Source organism: Lepisosteus oculatus, chromosome 21 (genome assembly GCF_040954835.1).
Source record: "Lepisosteus oculatus isolate fLepOcu1 chromosome 21, fLepOcu1.hap2, whole genome shotgun sequence".
Lineage (NCBI taxonomy): Eukaryota > Metazoa > Chordata > Actinopteri > Semionotiformes > Lepisosteidae > Lepisosteus > Lepisosteus oculatus.
Genome location: NC_090716.1, coordinates 10,907,451 through 10,929,210, shown reverse-complemented (window position 1 = coordinate 10,929,210; position 21,760 = coordinate 10,907,451). Strand labels below are relative to the sequence as shown.

At 36.8% G+C, this 21,760-nt stretch overlaps 1 protein-coding gene across 16 annotated transcripts in view; it reads left to right on the top strand.

Annotated features, from left to right (window-relative positions):
* Positions 1–21,760, top strand: part of plekha7b (pleckstrin homology domain containing, family A member 7b) — a 121,993-nt gene that overhangs the window by 58,749 nt on the left and 41,484 nt on the right. For 15 of the 16 annotated variants that reach the window (XM_015338123.2, XM_015338121.2, XM_015338120.2 and 12 more), the window contains 5 exons: positions 6,651–6,734; positions 14,631–14,742; positions 18,236–18,340; positions 19,227–19,299; positions 20,285–20,385. In XM_015338123.2, coding sequence (XP_015193609.2) covers positions 6,651–6,734; positions 14,631–14,742; positions 18,236–18,340; positions 19,227–19,299; positions 20,285–20,385 — 475 coding nt within the window. Of the gene's footprint in view, positions 1–753; positions 955–6,650; positions 6,735–14,630; positions 14,743–18,235; positions 18,341–19,226; positions 19,300–20,284; positions 20,386–21,760 lie in introns of those variants that run through there. The other variant, XM_015338131.2, reaches the window with a different exon arrangement.

Here is a 21,760-nt window from a genome sequence, read left to right as displayed (position 1 = left end):
GCATTCTAAACATCACATCGCACCCATATTAACAAGTGTGTAATCCACACTCTTTTTCCTCTTAACGTGTAGGAAATCTTAAAATTTTCCAGGAGATCTTGGTAGATTTGATAGATATTTCAAGGGAGATGAGCCTAGCGATCCTGTGTGCTTGATTTCAGAATACCCACTGAATCGGAGGTAATTAAGGGGTGCATTGTTAGTATGTGCTGCAGAATGGCGACCACACAGGGCTGGGACGTAGCGGCCGGTTCACAAGGCTCATAAACATTTCTCTGCTGCCTGTCACAATCTAGGACGTGGGAGTGATTAGAACTTCAGCAGAAGCACTGCTGCCGTCTGGCCGGCGGCTTTTGCAAACCTAGCAGGTTTTGCTAACCATTGCTGAACCGTACATGCATAATAAATTCCTGGTCGATGTGAATATCATCTTACACCTTCAACTGGGATTTATGCTTAGGTGTTGCATTAGCGATGTGCAATAATTAAGCGCTATTCTGAAATATTATGCTGGTGTGGCAGAGTAATTTTAAAATATGTCCTGATCAAGATTCAGGATGTTCCTTTTGAGATGTTGGGAACAGATGGGGTTACACTGAAACAGGGAAAAGGGGGAATCTGTTCCAATGCTGTCACTTGTGGCTGTGCTTTTTATGGCAACACTGGAGTTTGTTAAAGTGCAGTGTGTGAGAGAGAACTGATAAGTGCCATGGCATTCCTCCCTTCCATCAGCACAGAGGACGGGGGGTGGCGAGAGTGGTCCCTCTGAATTAGGTCCTGCACTGTGAATGAATTTTCAGGGTAGAGTTGTGCCGGGAATTGAGGTGCCAAAAGAAGAAGCTGAAAGGTTGCGTTTCCCCTGGAGAATGAGGTGGTTTCACTGCTAGGCACTGAGATTAAGTATTAACTACTGGGACATCAGAAAAGATGTTGATCTGCGATGACGAAAAGCAGGTAAATATGGGAGCTCTGCTTTTATATTTCGTTACGAAATACTGAAACAGAACTTGTAGTTTGACTCCAGGCTTTGTATTAGAATTTAAGCAGGCAGTGTGGTGTGTGGTTATTTGATTTCAGTGACATTGACAGAAAGGCACTGCAGTAGCTTGTAATACCTGTTCCATTTAAGACCTGACTTTTAGCTGCGTTCTAATGCTGTAGTAAAACAAGATTACTGCGGTCAATGTAATACAGGTGTTTTTCAAACTTGGCTGTCAATATTGTTTTATATGAAACAATAGAATAAATTAATTTTCTTTCGATGCTTGCTATGAAATGTACTCCTGCAGCTTCACCTTTTATTTAAACAATAAACAGGCAGACCTTCTATATAATGTCAATTTTCAAGGTTTTCGGATATTTAAATGTTTTCATGTCAAACTGTTTTTGAAATGACAGAGCACAATAATGAGCAATTATCAGTGATGACTGCTTCTCTGTTCAACTGCTAAAAAGCCTCCCTTTGCTCCAAATTTTGTCATGTGCCATAACTAAACATGCTGAAAAAACACTTTGCTGTGGTCAAATTAAATTTGAGTGCTAAAAACGCTGTATTCAATTAGAAGAATGAAATTAGTTGGCATTTGCTTTTGTTGATTTAGATGTTTAAAGCTTTACAGCTGAAGCGGAAGTTAACCACAAGCAGTGCAAAATTGCTGAGAAAATATCTGTCTTTAAATGGAAATAATGTTTACTTCATTTTTTCTGAATCCTACGGTCTCTTTTCATATGATGTATTTAAACAGATAAAGAATAAACCTTTTAAATTCTGATTTACTTTATGCACAAATTTAAATAGCTGCATCCTAGTGCTGTTAGCTCTGGGTTAATTCTGCACAATAGTTAAAATGAATTTCAGTCTTTAGATAGCAGTGACCATTGACTGTTTTCACCTGCACACCAAACAGTTGTAAAGAATTGTGAAACAACCTCGTTTCAGGTAGCTTAAAGCTAGAAAAGGCTCAGACTGTGTGGAAATTCTTTGATTAAGAATAGGCATTTGAATCCATTCTTTTCCACATGGCAGCAGATTCTGTACAATGATCTAGGGTTTTGTACACTCTCATGATTGAAAATATTAATGTCATCCTGACATTAGTGCAGAATTTTAGGGATGCACACCTGAGATGGGATGAAATTTTAAACAATACGTATGGGAGTCTGAAATCTCAGGGGTTAGAAATGGTCTCGTTTACGGTGTTTTTGGAAATGCAAACTGGCTGTAAGAGTGACTACAATCACTCTGTGTCGCCTGGGATATAATGGAAGCTTTCCAGTTTTAAGAAAACGTAACTGTCTTATGCCCTTCTAAACATCCTGTTACTTTGGTATTGTCTCAGTAAATATCTAAATTTGAGAAGATGATGAGGAATCAGCTGCAGCCTGTTTTGTTAGCCTTTTCAAAGTTGATTTTGAAGTGTTTAGCAGAAATAATTCTAATTGATTCATGGCAGTTTCTTTTGAAAGCCAGCAGTGTGAGAATGGATTACGGTTATGCAGTTTTGTTTAAGTTGCCTGCTGGTCATGAGGTGCAGTGGTCCTACAGTACATGTGCGTAGAGTCTTGGAACTGAGGATGACATTTATGTAACCTTTAACTATTGTGTCCCTTTCAGGAAGATTTAAACCATGGCTAGTAACTGCAGGGCAGACATGGCTCTTTCAGAATTGTTCAGAAACTGACTGAGACTCTGAAAGGGTGTGGTTAACCTGGGGGCAGGTAATTTGTAATACTAGTCTGAAACAGCTGAGCATTAGGATGCAGTTAACAGGCATCCAAGATACTTTATTAACGGAGCAGTATTGCAGAAGACCAGTATTGACAGATCACTGATACTTTATCAGCTTGTCTTCTTTGGGGCTATTCTTTCTGCATTGTCCTGTGTATATGTCTATTGTATGCAGTAATGTTCATACTAGAACATTATTAACTCCTGTTAGTGGTGTAGAGTAATGGTTAGGAAACCTGCCTCCATACCAGAAGGTCATGGTTTCAAATCATATATGGCACACTGCTGTTGTACATGGGCAAGACACTTGACTCATTTTAAAAATGAAGCTGAATGCAATTCCCTTTTTTGTATACTTTTGTTTATTACTTCGATGCAGATTGTCTTGTCAAGTGGAATTGCATTTTTATCTTTTCCATTGTAATTTTAGACAAGTTATCATTCTGTATTTGCCGTTTCTCCTGACCAAGACAGAGATGCAAAACACAAGACTAATGTACTGCTTACTCCAGCCCCCACCATGTGAACGGTCTTGACACAGTTCAGTAGTAAATTCCATGACAAGTGAATCAGAAGTGATTTTAAGTAGACAAAGGGGCAAAAGAATGCAGATTCTTAATTGAGCAGGGAAAGACTAAACCATTGTGTAACTGTAATGTAGTCTGTGGCATTGGTACTCTATTAGAGTCAAAGCTCAAGCAGATGTAGGCCTAGCAGCTGTTGATCTAACGCTCTTGCAGTTTACAATGATGATCTAATATTGTAAATAATATTGTTTCTAGATTGGAAACTTGGAAACTGTCATTTAATCCAGTAGGTAGAGGTAGTAGTATTAGATGTGTGTGATTTAACGATTTTTAAGGGGTTTTAAAAAGTATCAGTGACTGATAATTGAAATGATTGCAATCTGTGAATAACATTACAGTGTTAAGTGATGTGTGTTCTGGCATATTTTATACAAACATGTTCTGAAATCTTTTCTCTTTTGTAAAGAAGTCAACACTATACTGTTAGGGTGGGGGAGAGAAACAAATGTTTTAGAATTCATCATTTAAAAGGCTCCTTGTCAAAATTCTCAGAGTAGCAAAGGAGGAGAATTTGTAGTACCAAAGTAAATACTTCAATTTAATGCCACCACAGAGCAGGTACAGTAGATGGCAACAGCACAGCTGGTTGTTAAATTTCTGGAAAGCACTATCAACGTAGAATATGAATGAGCTAGCAAAATTTAGGCCTTTTCACTGTAAACCACTAAATGTTCCTTGACTCCATCATAATTGTTGTTTACTTCTCAACCAGTGGTCCCTAGAAAATTCTGTACTTCATTAAATTCTTTTTGAATAGCCTTTGGCTATTGTGGTTTGAAAATTTCACTGGGGACAAAATTAGATTTTAAAGATTTGTTTCTTAACCAACCAGTGTCTAATCACTGGTATTGTAATGTGTTTATCCACGTTCCTTGCTTGTGGATGGTATGGTAAATGCTGTACCTTATTTTAAAAAGACCTTTGTGGCAGATACTTTTGTATTTTGTCAGTTTTCAAAGTTTTTCTTTTACTTCAACGTAATGTGAAATTAACAGATTTGGTTCAAACTTTTAAGGACCTCAAAGCTATATATCCACCTGACCTCTAATAAACATTATTCACAATGTGGCCATGGTGTAGGTTTTAAAGTTCGTGGCTTTGTGTATGCATGGTCTTAAAATTAAGCACACAGTAACATTCAGAAAACACGTCTTGTGTAATTTTTCTTGACCGTAGCACATCAGAAATGTTGTGTATTGTTTTTTTCTTATATATTCACTATATTTTACAGATAGTATAAAGTTATTCCATTATATTGTTTTGTTTCATGACTTTCACCCCAATGAATAATATACTGAGGGCTAACAAACAACTAACAATGTTAGTCCTCTTCAACACGCACCACGCATAGTAGAATTTGAGCTTGTTTACAGTTTCATGTAAGGCATTTAAATGACTCTCACTCTTGTGAATTGAATTAGTTGTACCTGAACTGGTTAGGATTATTGATATTTATTGAATACCACTTAGCTGTATTTATATACTGTCAGTTGACACTAGGGGAGAGAAAATAACATAATCTGGATTAGCATGAGTAGTACTACAGGGTTTTCTGCATTAAAATGTTAGGGGATATTTTGGGTTATACAAATATATAATGTTTATTTAATGAGAAGAGCTCAGTTCTGACACCAGTTCTGGTTCAAAAATGTAGAAAGACACTACAGTGTCTTGCTGCTTTCAATAACCATGAGCAGAGTAAAGAAAAATAAATTTAAACTAATTTGAGTTTGGATGTCAATTTGGATTCAAATTTTGCATAGCAGGCAGGAAACCTAGACTTTTTTTGTTTGTTTCTACTTTTTGTAACTTATTTTCTTTATTCCTGGAGATATTAAACTTGAAAATAAATTCTTTCTTGAATCTTTGGCTTTATTCTGTATAAACTGTGGTTGTTGCGGTTAGACCAAAAGAAACATTTGAAGTGAGATACAATACTAAATAAATACACATCACAGCAAACCAAACATACAAATTGTGGGGGGGAAAATCATCCCAGTAACTACGTTTAATTGTGGTAAGTATTCGGCTGTATATTGTACCAATAATTTGAACATTTGCAAGAAAACCTTTCGGTATAATGGTACCCTTGTTTTTAATTAAATGTCCAGTTGAGAGTAATTCTTCAGACATGTTGATTTGTTTGATATAAGACAAATTATATGAAGCCTTAACATCTCAAATACATTCCTGTATTTGAATTTGGTAACCTCTTATTTTTCTCTTTTTCTGTTATTCTTATACCATAATGCTCAGTGTACTCCAGCTTTGAGATTCATTATATTGCTGATGTCTACCTGAAAGAAGGAACACACTGTTTATGAAAGGAACTGTCTTACAGTCCACTGAACCAAATCCTAGTTGATACACATTTGCATGAAAGACGCTTAGAAGTGTGACGGATAAAAAGCTCAAGTTCTTCTGGAGTTTCCGTGGAAGGAGAGAACATCATTCATACTCGGAATACAATGGCTTTCTACCTCCAAGGAAAGCAAGGACATGAACCATGTACTGTACAATCAAGTGGTTTTTTTTTGTGAACAAAGATGCAGCAGTATTTCATATTTTTTTTTAAAAGAAAAAGACAAGTCCAAATATTCGGATGTGTTCATGCTTTTAAAGGTTTACCTGAAAGTAATGTTTTCTAGATTTGCAATGGTGAAGAGAATACCAGAGGCATATTTCAGTTATATAAAATATTATATCCGGTGAAGTCTGGATGGCTGACAAATGTATGTCTGAGTGTATTATGAAAGACAGCATGTACATTTTGTACTGGAGTTATACTGAATGATGTTTAAATGTATCAGTCTTTCTGCTCAGGTTGCAAAGTGAAATGCAACTCTGGTCAATGGTGTAATTTGTACTGACCTTGAAATGTTCCAGTGTGCTATTTATCACATACAATTTATCTAGTTCATGTGTGAATTCTAGTGTCTCTTGTTAAGTGTAAGAATCTTTGCATAGGTAATAAGATGTTTTTTTCTTACTTTAAATCTTAAAAAAAAGGCTTTTATTTTTTCTTGTTCTGGTGAATGTGAAATTGGTTAATTTCCACGTTAAGGCAATAAAGGACCTGGTGCAATCAAAATCAATAAGCCTTCCTTGGCTGGCTTGGGTTTGTGCTGTGCAGTACAGTTTGTGTGAAGCAATATGAGCTCTGTTGGCTGATCGACAGTACTGCTAGACTCTGACAGATTCAACACACTTGTGGGAAAGTCTTAGAAAACTTGGTGTGTTGCTGAAGAATGTTTTTTTATGCAGTGGTAAATGCAGAGATAGGAGCTCAGAGCTGAGTGAAATGCCCTAATGTTCTTCTTTTCTCTCCCTTTCAGCCATAACCAGAGAACAACCACCTTCCGACACCCTGTAACGGGGCAGATATCCCCTGAAAACCTTGACTTCGTCATAGAGGAACAGTGAGTGCTTTTTTTCATTACGGTCACTGATCAAACTGCTTTCAGTTGCAGCACAATGATTGTCGAACATTTGGTCTGTGACACAAAGGGTATTTGAACAATATTTTATCACCTAGGTGAAACAACAAAACCTGCCAAAGCAGCTTGAAGAGGCAGCTTTCCAACAAGTCGAATGTAGACATGAATAAAGATAAAACCCTTCAATTTTTAATGAGTGTGGATTTATTCATGAATTTAGGAACTGAACCATTAATTTAGGTCGTATTTCACTTTTGGGAAAGTTAATTGAGTGCATGGATTATTGTGATCATGAAATATCCAAACTGTCACTGTGAATAACATCTATAGGCTGTTGGTAAAAACTACGGGAACTAAACTGTTTCCAATACTAGTGGCACTGCGAGCATAGTTTTGTGTGTACTTAAAGTTTAAAGTTAATTGTTAGGTTTAATTGCTACTGTAATTTAGTATTCCAATGCAGGTTCACTACTTTGACTTTTTAGGCATTTCTTCATGATTTAACCTTTTAAGACATTACTTTGAGAGACTTTTCTTCACTATAGTTCACCCAAACACCTTTTGCAGTGTTTCTTTCAAATCCATACTAGAAGGAAACGTTTGAGTGTTTTCTTGGAATTGAAATATATTTGGGACAAAACAGATGTAATAAAAAAAATTAAGTGACCACCCCGATAAACACAGATTTATTCTTGAGAGGTTTTGTGGGCTTTGTGGAGTGTTTCTGGTTTGCTATACTCATGGGGGGGAAAAAATAATTCACCCAAAAAATCTGTTGGTCAGACAGCGGTGATACTGTTGTTGTCGCCTGCACCTGTCAGATAACAGATGGCAAAGAATGGATGTGGGCAGTACTGGAATGGGAAACCTCTAAGGAAAGATCGCTACTGCAGGTGGAGCTCGTAACCCAGTAGATGTCGCTCTTTGTTCTGGTCCAGAATGTCCAGCCTAAAGCCCCAGTATGGTGATATGTGCTATAGGCTTTGGTAGAGATGTCAAAATGAGGTCTTGAGTACTTGGTCTTTAACAGTGTAGTAGGAGCATTTTCTAAAATCGATTTAAGGAGTGTCTTTTTATTTCTGTAGTTAAAACTCGTGTAGCCTCTCCCACGGCGGTTATTTCCTTTTGAAGATAAAAATAGTATTTCACTAATCCAGTGGGGCTGTAAGTTCTCCAGAGTGCAGCTGTGGCCATCTGGCACAAGCCCTGGGGAGAGGAGGGAGTGTGGGTGAGGGGTATTGATGAACAAATTTCTCTGGGGATACGGGTTAGCTTGTCCCTCTCTCTGGCTTCCAGCTTTCAGGCTAAATTGCCAGCAGCTGCCACGAACAGCTCCATGAAGGAAAGTTTGCTCCAAGAGGGGAGATGAACATACTGATGAAAGCCTTCAGTGCCCTCAAGCTCAACAAAGAGGGCTTTTGAACCCTACTCTATGATCAACATTTATACTCCCAGAGCAGCACAGTTTAAGCTATAAAGGAATACTGATAGGAACTGGAGGCTCTGTGAAAATTACTGATGTACAGGCTTGTTAGAGGCTTGTAGATCTTCTGCTTGCCACAATGGGAATGATTCATTGCTGTGTTCAAACATGCTCAGGGATGCATCTTTGTAACAGAGTTCTGCTCGATCTCCTCACATCTTGTCTCCCTTTGTTCATAACTTTGCACAAAGCCACAGGAGGCTGATGGAACACCCAGAGGAAGATTAGGCCTTCAAAGCTGTAACATTTCAATGTACAATATTTTTCAGACTGCTTTCTGAAAACCACTTCTTATTTCTTTGTTCTTCTACACATTGTAGGGAATTTGTGTGAACACAAAGCATACCTTTTAAAAGGAGTTTATTTAACTGCAAGACGGGGAGTGTATTAAATGCACAGAAAATGTAATTGTGTAATGTAAATGTAATGCATAGTTGTGTATTTTTATGTAAATATAAATAGTTTTTAGCTTTTTAACTCAAAATTGCAATAGTCCATTGAAATTTAAACATTTATGCAATCCGATTCGTACTTCATCTTGACTGTTGATTGTCTGAAGCTGTTTGAAAAATTGTGGGAAAAAATTATAACCCATTTCCCAGCAAATATAAAAAGATAAAACATTATATTTCACCTTTCTGTAAACTGAGAGCAAAAAGCAAATAAAACTAGTGTTGTAAATACTTTCCAAATGTATTAATTCCAAGTACAGTATAGCTATTTGAAACCAGAAAAACCAAAAGTCATACATAGATTTGAGTTGATCCCTCTTGTTTTTGCTGGCAAAGAAAAACATTAAATGGAATGCGAGGACCAGAAGCAAATAAATACATTATTAAAACCTTGAAGATTTGGACTGTGTAATTATTATTATTCTCTGAACACGTTCCTTCGAAAAATCTAAAATTTGGTGGATTTAGAAAATAATTAGTTAAGCTGTAACTGCTGCAGGGTAGAACTGAAACACTCCTGCATAAATAGCATCATATCACAGAATGTGATCAAGCCCATTCTTCATTGGGAAGGATAGCCATGATAATACTGGTGGGTCTTAATTGATTACGCTCATTAATGGCAAAGTACCTTTTGGCTATTAGCTGTAGCTAATGTGACACAAACCCTTTGCACTCTGACAGGACTTAAAGCAAATTGAGGGTAGTTTACTAACCTGAAAGTGACACACAGACTCAGTGGAAAGAAACCCTGTAATTAAATGACTAAGTTGCATAAAGCAAGGATTCTTACTGAAAGAAATAAAGTCAGTACAGTACAGCCCTTCACAATCCACAGGAAATCCTGTCCTTGATTAATGCTACTGGAGGTGGTTGGCTTTTAAGGTCTTCGATGTTCACAGTTTGCAGGCACATAAGTAGCTAAACTCTAAGGACTTTTGCAACAGTTTCAGGTTACTAGTGGCTGTCGTCAGGTCCTATTTTTAAATTGATCAGCTTCTGTCCCCTTTCCACTACACACACATACACCTTGTTTTGGAAATTGCTTTAACAGCTGCAGTAACCGATGATCTCCAAGAAAACCCACACAATTGCACAGGCAATTGAAATGAGCCCTCCTTCCATAGATAGCTGGCTCCCTCAATGCTTATCGTTACTATGGCAGCAAGAGTGTACATTTCAAACACCTGGGACCTAGAGACATAATGGGAAAGTAGGCTTCTGGCTTGTACAGCTCTGTGATTTATGTTGAACTCAGAAGAATTGAGCTTGACTTGCTATAGCTTACTATCAAAGAAAAACAAACAGTGCAGTACGTTTCATTGTCAAGGCAGTTTGGATTTTAATTTAGAGTTTATAGGTAAGATGCATCTGATTAAGGAAACCATTGTTTTTAAATGGAACAGTTTGACCTTGAATTAGATTATACATTTGCCTTTATTTTTTGTTAATGAGTCAGAATACTGCTGCTTAAAGAAATGCCTTTCTGTATAAGAAAATAAAGGTTCACTTGATTAGCAAAAATGTCATGCAATGTGAAAAGAATGGTAAAGCTGCAATCTTTTCTGATGCATAACAACCACCAAGGAGTTAAAATATTTAAACCTCACTTGCTAGCAAAAAGAAAAAAAGAGTATCAGTATCAATAACAGATAATTAGATTTATGTTAGGCTATTTCTATTTCTATTAGGCTATTTAGAATAATTTCATTTTCGTTTATATGACATTCCAGCTAATCTTGTGCTGTGTATTTGCTGGAAATTTTTAGTCACATAAGTCTACTGGAAATAGTGAATCAAAGGAATTTGTGCAAGTGAAAATCACTCTTATCTTTTGGAAATGTTGGTAGGAAAGAATGTTTTTTGTTTACCTAGTTGACTTAGTTTGCTCATCCAAAGGCCAGGGAGCAGTTTTTTTTTGTTTTTGTTAGATCTGACAACATGATTTCGAAGGTCCTAGCTGCTAAGCAATGACTTAATTCTCAGAGAACAAGAGTAATTGCAGCCCTCGGTTGGTTGTATTTTCTGTCTCAATTTTTATCCTCAATGTTCCTACTGCATTAAACGGTGTCTCTTCCTTGTGCCACCACAAAGGATGTCCTGTTTGAAGATTCATGTGGTAGTTATCTGCTCACACCAGCCTGTCTGACAATGATGAGGTGATAATTCTGCTTTAGTATTTTTCTGTGCCAGGAGGTAGACATCAGAAGATATAAACCTGCCAGAGCTCTCTGCCTTTTAGAACAAATGTGGGATGTTCGATAAATACCTAGAAAGGGAAAAAGGCTGCAGTCTTCTGAGTTATTTTCCTGTCAGAAAAGAACAATGTTTTACAGTCCCTTTTCTTATCGTGAATTACATTTATCTCAGCACTTTTTATATGGAATGCTTAGCAGTCCAAAAAAACTGCCTGAACAATTTTTGCCATCACTGATTTTCTGAAAGTTTGCAGCTTTTTAAACAACCTTTGCAAGAGAATTGTCCTTGTACGTTCAGAGATGTACAAATTGTGTGACAGTGACATATGGAGGGGTGGGTTAGCATTGTTGCCTGACAGAACTGGGATCTTTGGCTCCATTATGAGCTGGGGTGTGGCATTTATCTGCAGGTTCTCCCATGTGGGCCCGTGGGATTTCTCTGGGTTCTCTTGCTTTCCACTCACCTTCCAAAGACGAGGGGAGGTTACCTGCTGAGGCTCAATTGGCCCTGTGATGAGATTATGGTGTAGTCATGCCTTCTACTCTGGGCTTTCATACAGTATAAGGCTCTAGACTGCTGTGACGGATATAACACAATAAGCCTTCTATCCAAGCACAGGTGCTGCCCTAGTTGGTACAGTGCCTACAATTTCACATCAGTGTCTACCTGATGCATTAGGTCTTTCCCTCTTCCTTGGAAAACACCTATTAGGAAAGACTTCAAAATGATTACTGAAGAAATAATTGAGAAAAAAGAATAAAACATATTAGAATCATTTATTATATATAATCTATACATTAACACCAGAAAATATGTTAATGTGGTCTAGCGCATTTGTCTTAATCTTTCCAGAAAACTATTCATGTATGAATTATTTGATGTTCTTTTTGGGGGACTTTCAAAATAGATAAGACATTAAAAAATAAATTGAAAGATAACTTTCACCCGGGTCTTCCAGACCTTATTTTGCATCGAGTTATAGATTTGTCAAAGAGTCTTGGGCTAATGTGAGGCTCCATTGTTATTTGTGGCTTTTCCCTGTATTCAAACAGCTGGAATTTCACTAAACAAGGCTCAAAGGGTATTTTACTCCATCCGGTACTTCACAGGAACACCTAATGTTCTACAGGAAAAAACATTTTACTACTTACAGAGAACAATGCTCCTGTTAATATCAGTTGGTTTAATGTTCCCTGATACAGAACACACTCCTGGCCATGAAAATGTCTACCTCTTTTTCAGAATTGTATCGAGCCATGATGAGGCTTTCCAAGTGTTGCTGAATTGATTTCTGGGAAGGCTCTGTTTACCTCAATATCAGCCTTATTTGCTCAATTATAGAGATGGAGGCTTGCAGAGCATGTGTCAGCCTCTAGGAATGTTGAAGTCACTGGGCTTACATATCATGTAAAAATGCTGTTCTAGAACAGAAATAAACGTTTTCTGTCAAAATAAATAAAGTTGTATAATAAATATTCCATACTGGTGAAAAATATGAACTATTCCTGAGTTTTAGTGACTGCAGTTTATTAAGATGTAACATTTACTGTACCTTCTGTAAAAAAACAACAACACATTTTTCACCACTTCAATTTAATTTTAAAATTATTGCTTTTACACGGAAAGCTTTGATTGTTGTGGCAGGCTTGTTTCTTACAAACCTCTTACAGAGGAACGAAGGACTGTGCTTCAGTTCATTCACAAATGGAGTACTTGTTTTGTGACAGGTATTTAGAATTATTACTTTAAGTAGGTGTGCTTGTGGGCGTTCTGTGACAGGCAGATCTCAAGACAAATTGGGATAGGAAATTTATTACTAAGTTTTGCTTGTTACAAGTGGTGCTTGCAGCATTGAATCAAGTGTATGAGTGTACCTCTTCTGAGATTATTAACAAGATCAGATGCGCTGTGAAAGAGATGAGTTGATGATTAGGAAACTGGGAGCACTTTCAGAGACCTGTTTGTTTTATTTTAATTTACATTCAGACACGTTAATGTATTTAATTGAAAGTATCTATTGTGCAATAGCATGCATTACAGTATGTCACCAGGAAGTTCAGAGTTCATTCATCTCCCAAAAGAGGTGTGAACTGAGAGAATGAGTCATTGGACCAACTCAACTGAAACTCAATAGTGAGACAATTGTCAGTATGAGATCTACAATTGTCACTGAACCATTTACCTTTTGACAACTCTTACTATGTCTGAAGACTGTTTTTAATTTGTAATTCACAAATATGACAGATTGTAAAGCAATACAGCACATGGTGCTATAGGTAGACAGATTGTGTTACAGATTGCGCCTCAATTTTTTTTTTTCAAGAGTTTGAGTTTTTCATTATTAGTTTTGATAACGGTACCTTCCAATGGGGATTTTTTCATACTTTCGCTCAAAGTAACTCATAGCTGTCATGAAGAAAAATAGCACTCTTCCTTAGGGTCAAGTTATTCTCTCATCTCATGAAGTGGTGGTGTGTCCAATACAGATTGAATGTCATCCATTCTATCCTGCAATAATCCTGAAGGGTTTTCTTTGTGGCTCATGCAGTAGACATTTGCTGTAGGTAACATTTATTAGAGCAGTCTTTGAGATTTTTGTTGTCCATGTCATTAATCTTTAATTACATTCATTTTCACTAGATTCATACTTATACCAATCCACATTTGGATTTCCTGCTCTTTAGATCCTTAGATCCTATTCACTGCCAATTTGAAATAATCCATTTATAAACTGAGTATTGGTCTTTTTGTAATTTTATAGTATGTGCAGCTATTTGAATAACTGTCTGTAAGCAGTAGTCCTTGTATATCTTGTATACCTATATTCTTTATTGAAATATTATGTATTTCTTCTTTCTGTTTATTACCAATTTCATGAATTGGCTTTTGATGAATGAATTAATTTTATGTATATTTATACTCTGTGTTAAGATTTTGTTTATTTCAATAATTTTGTAAGTTGGGTGTTTTTTGTTTATAATTTTTTTGGTTAGTTAAACCAGGGTTAATGGAATCTGGAATTATTCAAATACGTTCCTGGATTGACCTTCCAAAGTGGCGCTTTAGTCTTACTAGAGGAGGAAACTATTAAACGTCCAGACTGTGTTTTTCTGGCCTATACCACGCAAACACATTTGTTGGTGTGTGCGCTGTTCGGAAGTTCCTTGTGTAACCAGTGCTGAAGGTGAAAAAACCCATGAGTTGATGAAAAATGTGTCTGAAAGTATGCTGTAAAACCATAGCAAATAGAAAAGACATAAAACCATTACCTCTGACAAAGCTGCTGAGTATTTATTCTTTTATCTCTGGAGATAGTGTGTAAAAATGGGGGTCATGATGAATCTACCTTCATTTGACTGACTGACAGGTTTTTTAAGGTTAAGCAATTTTCACTAAAAACTACTAATCTCATAATATTTTCTACACTGTTATAAACTTATAAAGGATAGTTTTGATTTATGACAAAAAATGATTTTTGATTTTGATTTATGATATGCTGCTGATTTGTGGGGCTCACATTCATATTGTAGATAAGGACAAAGCTTCCTGTTTTATTCTGATCTAGGAATTTTCCTTAGTACGAGTTCCTGGACGTCACATCAGACCAGGGCTGTTAGTACATTTAGTGATCACAGTTTGCCATTAATGAAACACAAGCAACAGAAGATTGTGTAACAAGAAAATGTTTCTCCAGTTAACATAGGGATGACTGCATTCTGTAATCTGAAAAATATGTTTCCATAGGCCAAATTTACACATGTCCAAGCAACAGTCAAGTCAAAGACCTTCAAGTATGGTCAGCGAGTCATCAACTGCTGTCACATCATCCACTGTTGACACCACCTCAGGGTCAAAGGTAAGTACGCTGTTTGCTTTGTGCATAGTTTTCAGAGTTAAAAAGGAACAAGAGGACTTTCCTGGGCTCGGTTTCATATTTTGCCTCAATATGGTGTGATAGACAGCTTGCAAGATTTAATTCTTACATTTTCAATGTTGGATGTCTTTAAATCTTCATTTGTAAGGACAATTGAATGGTACTAGTATTGCAAGACCTAATACTAGTACTTTGTTTCAGAGGTTTGTAAATAGGACCAACACAATAAAGAACATTTTTAATTAAATTGACTCATTTAGTGGAGGGGCAAATGCAATATGTTTCAATATCAGTAATATGAATTTAATTAATTTTCTAACCTCTAATGAAATGTGCTGTATAACCCTTGACAGCATTAACTCCAAATTAAAAAAGTGAACCATTAAATCTTTATCACATAAATATATATATATATTTAATATTGCAGTAATATAGCAATATACAAAACAGCAAAGGAAAAATATAATTTCTCCCCCAGATAAAATTCCTGCCCCCTTAATGGTCCTTTCCTGCACTTCTCAGGTCGTGGAGACAGATAATTTAATGTCCACTCACTTGGAAAAGGTGCCATTTGAGTTTTGAAGTTTTAAAACGCACTCTATCCCAGTAGCCTAAAGTGGGGAGAAAGAGGGTTCCTAGAATTAAACATTTTTTAATTAAGGAAGCACATTACTTTTTAATGGAGAAACAAGGTTGAAGATAATTAGAACACTTATACAGGTTCATAATTATCTATGTCATGTAGATGTCATTCATTTTTCACTTTTGCACAACCTAAACCTTCTTTTTCTCTTATTATCTATATCTTATTATATAGAACTTTTTAGAACAATATTTAAATCTTTAGAACAACTACAAGCACCTTTTAATCCTGTTGGGAATGGCTGGATGAATTGTTTGGCAGTGTTAATAGCCTTCTGACATGCCCCTTATTTGCACATCATGGCCTTTTTCTGGGGGTTTTCCACAGAAGCCCTTGTGTTTTGACACACCCCAGCTCCACTCCATCCCCGGTCGTGATGAGTTACGAGACCGGCCTGTGAGATGCTAACAGTGCACATATATGCCGCACACCCGTCTCTCTGCCCCGTTCTCACCCTGAGCGGCTGCCACGGCAGGCCACTGCACTTAATCTCCTGCCAGCCCTTGGCTGCTGAAATGCCATCTCGCACTTTCTGGATTCGAGTGATCTCCCAGGTGTAGGTAGTGCTACAAATCCCGTGAGCAGCTTGGGCGATAGCCATGAATGTCTTGTTCATAGTCATCTCCCTGTCCTCCCACACACACATTCATAAAGGTGTTGACACACAGCGGTATTCAAGTGCACCCTGCTCCTTATTGAGCGAGGTACAGTGTGCAGCAAATGCTGCTTTTATGAGTGACATTACAGCATCAGCATCCTTTGAGCGTTTTCGAGAACAGATTGCACCAATGCTTTAGAGTAGCCGTATGTTATCCAATAAGGAGGTGTCCCTTGACTTTGATTAAATATTACTGTCATTTTATGTTTGTCAACTTTGGAGAGCTACAGTATAATGTACAGAGACAACTCAAAATAAATCAAGGGCAGCATATTGAACTACTTAATACCACAGGAAATGCCTTTCTTAAAATGCAGAGTTGTTCCTGTTGAGGCTGTTAATCAATACTCATTGCTTCCATAAAGTTTTTATGTTTGGTTTTGCAAAATTTGATTTCACACATGATGATAGAATTATTCTGCTGACTGCAGGAGATGAAGGGCATATGATTTATAGCTTCATACATTCTACATAATTATGGGTCTCTCATTACAGAAATGTGTGTACCCTTAAACCTGAGCTATTACCTTGTGAACGTAATCCTAATCTATGGATTACATAGATTTAAACACCAGTTGTCTGGCTAAAGAAACACTAATTTGCTGCACAGTTTAAAGTTCAGAATCCCTTATTGACATTAATTCCTATAGTCAAGACAATCCTTAATCTTTTTTAGAATTCTAATTTTGAACAGCAGAACATTAAACCAGTGTTGCAAAAAAGAGTAAAACTATGAGGATCATTGTCACTTTTGTATTTATGAGCAGGTACATCATTTGATGTTCTTTCATTACAACTTTTGTTTTGCCATTTTGTATACGGTCCTTATTCTGAAGATTTTTCTTCTTTTGTTAGCAGCTATTGTTATGCTAATGTTAAACAAGAAACATTTTTGGAGAACTTTCTGTTTTGGGAATTAATAATAATAATTGAGCTACACTTTACATCTAATTAGCCTGTGGAAGCAAACAAGGTGTTCTAAATTATTTTTTCTGGAAACTGGAATGATTTCAGATAAAATTGTTTTAAGCGCAATCTGTACTGTTACATTGTTTTTTCACCCTGAAAGCAAACTTAAGGTCTTACAAGAACATATCTTACTAAGATAACTACTGACACTGGGTTTATAATAAAATCCTGTCAGCAAGATAAGTAGGACTAATACCTTGTAAAATCTCAATGAAAATTTGGTTCCACTGCAGCTTTCAGTAAAGAGAGAATCATTTATGTAAGTGAAATAAATTAGTATAATAGTTTCCATCTATAGATCATTGGCTAAGTTCCAGTTCGCTGCTAAAAAGTGCGATAGATTTCTCTCCTGCTGATGTAGGAAGAATTTGTGAGTCACTTGTGAGTTTGCATAGGTTTTAAAGCTGTACCTCATTTAGTACAAGCATAGTAGTGTTAATTAACTGGTAAAATGTTCCTGACAATGCACCCAAACACAGCTGATGTACTGATTACAGAAGAATGCATATACTTCATTAGTCTCATTCCTTATAATTAGTGTGTGTGACTTTTCTGTCACATTTTCATGGAAGGCTTCCTCAGATTTCGCATTTTACACTTTTATCAAGGATCTGCAGAAAAGAATGCAAGAGATGAAAGATGAAAATGTCCTTAACCACAAAAATGTTTCTTCCCCTCCATCTGTGTGTATTAATAATTATACAGTATTGAAAGTAGGATCCAGACCTGTTTGGGCTCACGTTCGTATTTTGTTGAGGTTTCATTTATTAACTCAGGTCATATAGTCATCCTAACACAGTATTTCCTGTCACATTGATCTTATGCCAGGACTCCAACAGAACAAACTACTGTACATGACGTTAATCTCGTATAATTTAAAAATAAACAATTTAATCAATTAAGGGAAATGTGTTTTTCAATGTGTTTTTTTTAAATGTAGGTACATGTGCGATTTGAGAAATACTGTGGGGGGGTTTATAGGAGTCTCCAGAAACAGTAAAAAAGTACAAGATTCACCAACAAAATATTCACTTTGCATTACTTCAGAATGTATGTTTCTTGTTGTTCATGTTATAATGATTTTGTTTGTCACTTGGATTTATTTGCGAGATGGTTTTAAATGGTCAGACCACCTGGTAAACAGATGTTATTAATGGGCATCAAATAAACAAACCAATTCAAATATATCTTCTTATGTATTCCAGGGCTCTAAATCCAGTAATAAGGTCCATAGCTTTGGAAAAAGAGACCATGCCATCAAGAGGAATCCTAATGTGCCTGTTGTGGTGAGAGGCTGGCTTTATAAACAGGTATGACTGATGACGACCTTACGATAAGATGTGGTCTCATCCTCCCGCAGAGCCCATGTGAAGATTAATGGTTCTTGAACTTTAATGGGCAGGCAGAGATTTTCTGCCAGCAACATTGTGTGTATTAGCTGTAAACCAAAAAGACTGAAAAGACAAAAGAAAAAGCGCAGTGTTTCACACAGCTTTCTTCAGGTGTGAGCCTTTGTAGTCAATGTGCACACACACAGCACTCTGCTTAGACCTCCGAAGATATCCATGTACATCTACTGAGCTCATAAGTAAGAATTATCTTGTCTTGGTTCACATTTTCAAATATAAAAGGCCTGACCTTTTTTGGTTACCTTTAATTAGATGTAACTGAATCCTGAAAAATATTTCCACATCAGTTTTCTGTTTTGACTGAGAAGAAGCAGGGGCTTTTTTATTTTTATAGTACAGCCACCTGGTTTTAGTTGTCCTAAGACTTTATTCTTATGTCTTATTCTTGCATTTATAGTTAATGCTATATATGGCGTGTATAGCATTAACTCTGACAGTTCTTATTTTTAATTAACGAGGTTTCTACATTTTACAGTATGGCGTGCAGACTCTTCAGTAATTCAACATGTACAAATGATTGCTTACATAGTAGCGTGTACAACACTGCAGAGCACTAATGAAATTTGAATAATGGAAGCAGGCTTAATAATAAATTCCCAGCTGGGCCTCCAATATAGAGATGTCCGCAGTAAAATAAAAAAATGAAAACTGGCAAGTTTCAATTATAGTTGGGGGGGGGTTATAGCGACCTGTTGGGTGTCTGATTTTTAATTTTCTTTCCTTACAGAAATCGCTATTCCCAGGCTAATGGTTGTAATTAAAAAGCTGTTGTTGTTTCTGCTTACAGGACAGCTCTGGAATGAGGCTATGGAAACGAAAATGGTTTGTGTTGGCTGATTACTGCTTGTTTTATTATAAAGGTGAGTGGCACAGTGCCTTTATTGAAGTTTATTTTGTGAGAGTCAAAATTGATTTAACTGATGAGTGAAGGAATTATGGGTATATTTCAGCATCCACTATGTAAAAATGTTAATTACTGGTGTATTTGGGGTGATATCTTTTTAGATTTTGCGAAGCTATCTTGTTTGTACATTATATCTTGTCTGTATTTCTGGACATCAATTCTTCCTATTAAGTTATAGCTAAGGTGAAGTGCACTGAAGTACATTCTTCCAGTTTGGTTTATTCAATGAGTTTCTTCTTCTTGGGGTCACTAAGTAAAATGAAATCTTGGACCAAAATGCACATATTATTAAGCAGATATGATCATTAGTGATTTAAATGATGTTATTGTTTAAATTTCTTCAGGCTGCTGAAATATATGCTTTTGAATGCTACAGTATGCAGTATGATGTTCAATATGGATTTATGTATCACAGAAAGCAAAAAAATAAGGTAACATGTACATTAGAGGTGTTGTAATATTAGATATCCTAATTAGTCCCTGACTGTGATTAATCTGCTTTCCCACAAGTAGTGTAAATTATTCCATCTGAAGGTCCCTACCTGACAGCCTTTATTACCTCACTGAGATGGTATGTGAGGATTTTCATGACATGCCACAGTTTGAAGTGTGTTACAGAGTGCAGCATTAAGTGAAGGGGCGATTGCGTTTTCACTGTTCAGCTCTTCCGGCTGCCATTGTGCTCTTCTAACCCCAGCACAGAGATAAAAGTGCTGGCACCATCTGTGGAATGTCCCCTTGGAAGAACCTTGAATTATTTTTAACCAATTACACTTTAATCTACCCCTCTGGTGTGTGCACACAATGCCCAAGCAAAGAAAGTGATTTATTTTGTTATGTGAAACCCCCTGACTGTGCTGCGATATCACTGCTTCACTGGGAGGCTGATTTGGGATAAATGATTTGGGGGGGGATGATGCATCATTTTTCATTGCACGCAGACAGTAGAGAAGAAGCTGTCCTTGGCAGCATTCCTTTGCCCAGCTACGTGGTTTCTCCAGTGGAACCGGAAGACCATATCAGCCGCAAATATGCATTCAAGGTATGGTTCTTAATATGCCCTGCGTGTTTTTTTAACCCCTAGGAGCGATTATATGTCTAAAATTCACGTAAAACATTTCTGTTACGGTAGAGGTGTTGACCTAGCCTTGCTGGTTTTAGGGTTGCCAACAGTCCCATATCAATTTAAGTTTTAAGAATCGTTTCTCCCATGTCGGATGCCATGTTCACATGTCCTAAAAACACTGTATCCACCCATGACCGGCGAACCTGCCATTCTCCAGTTACCCTTATTTTTCCTTTCAAGACATTATTTGCAAATAAGCACTAGGTGGCACTCATGTGTGGTTGGCTAATGATGCCAGAAAACAAAACAACATTGAGCGCAATTTGGCTTGCCTTGCTCAGAGTCAAGCCTTCAGATGGCAGTTTTTCTGAGGAGATTAATCATTAAAGATGAGGAGAGGGCTGGTTCAGAAAATGGAGACAGCCTTGCAGAGTGAAAAAGATTTAACAGTACGGGTATTTCTCGATTTACAGGCTCCTAATTTGTTTTTAATTTAACACACCTCAAAAATCTTAGTTTAGAACAGATTAGTTCTCGCTTTAACATGCTTGGCTATAGTCAGAAACATGCAACTGGACGGAGTGTTTGTGATCATATTTGCCGGGGGATAAATAGTATTGGTTGAGGGACACACAAACAGCTGGGCAGTCTGCTTTGGTTATTCCATCCCAAAATAAATCTAAAATCCTAAGCAAGGTTATATATTTGAAATGTAAATTTGAAATATGGAATTTAAAAGGCTCAGTGAGACTAAATAGACCAAAGATCGTTGTGCATTCAAAATGCACGATTGGACATGTGACTATTTCTAGATCACTTCTAGATCCTGACCACCACTAACAACTGTCATGAAATTGTTAAACTTAAACATTTAGTTTAAAATGACCTTTAATGCAATTATACAAGTATCTTATATAAATGTGACTTTTTATTTGGGAGTTATTTACATGTTTTCGTGTGGGGAATTTGTTTGCAACTATGAGTTTTTGATTTACACAGCATTTTTCAGAAATGGATGGGCCATGTAAATCGAGAATTGCCTGTACTTAATTGTGCCAAGTTTAATATTGGGGAGATAAAGATAACTACCCCCCCGGTATTGGTATTGGATTTAATGGTGTTTATCACGAGAAGAACTGTTAACAAGCTTGAGAATCCATGAAGAAATATGTTCCAATGGTTATAGCAATTCACAGAGGAGGAGTGGTCAAAGCTGTAAGTAGTTTACATTGAATGTGTTTTTTTATGTGTACAACATGATTCAACTCTTGTTCCTCATTCGGGCAATTGGATTTTGGCAACCCTAACTGGTCTGAAATTGGTGGAGCTGGCCACTTGACGCCACCTGATG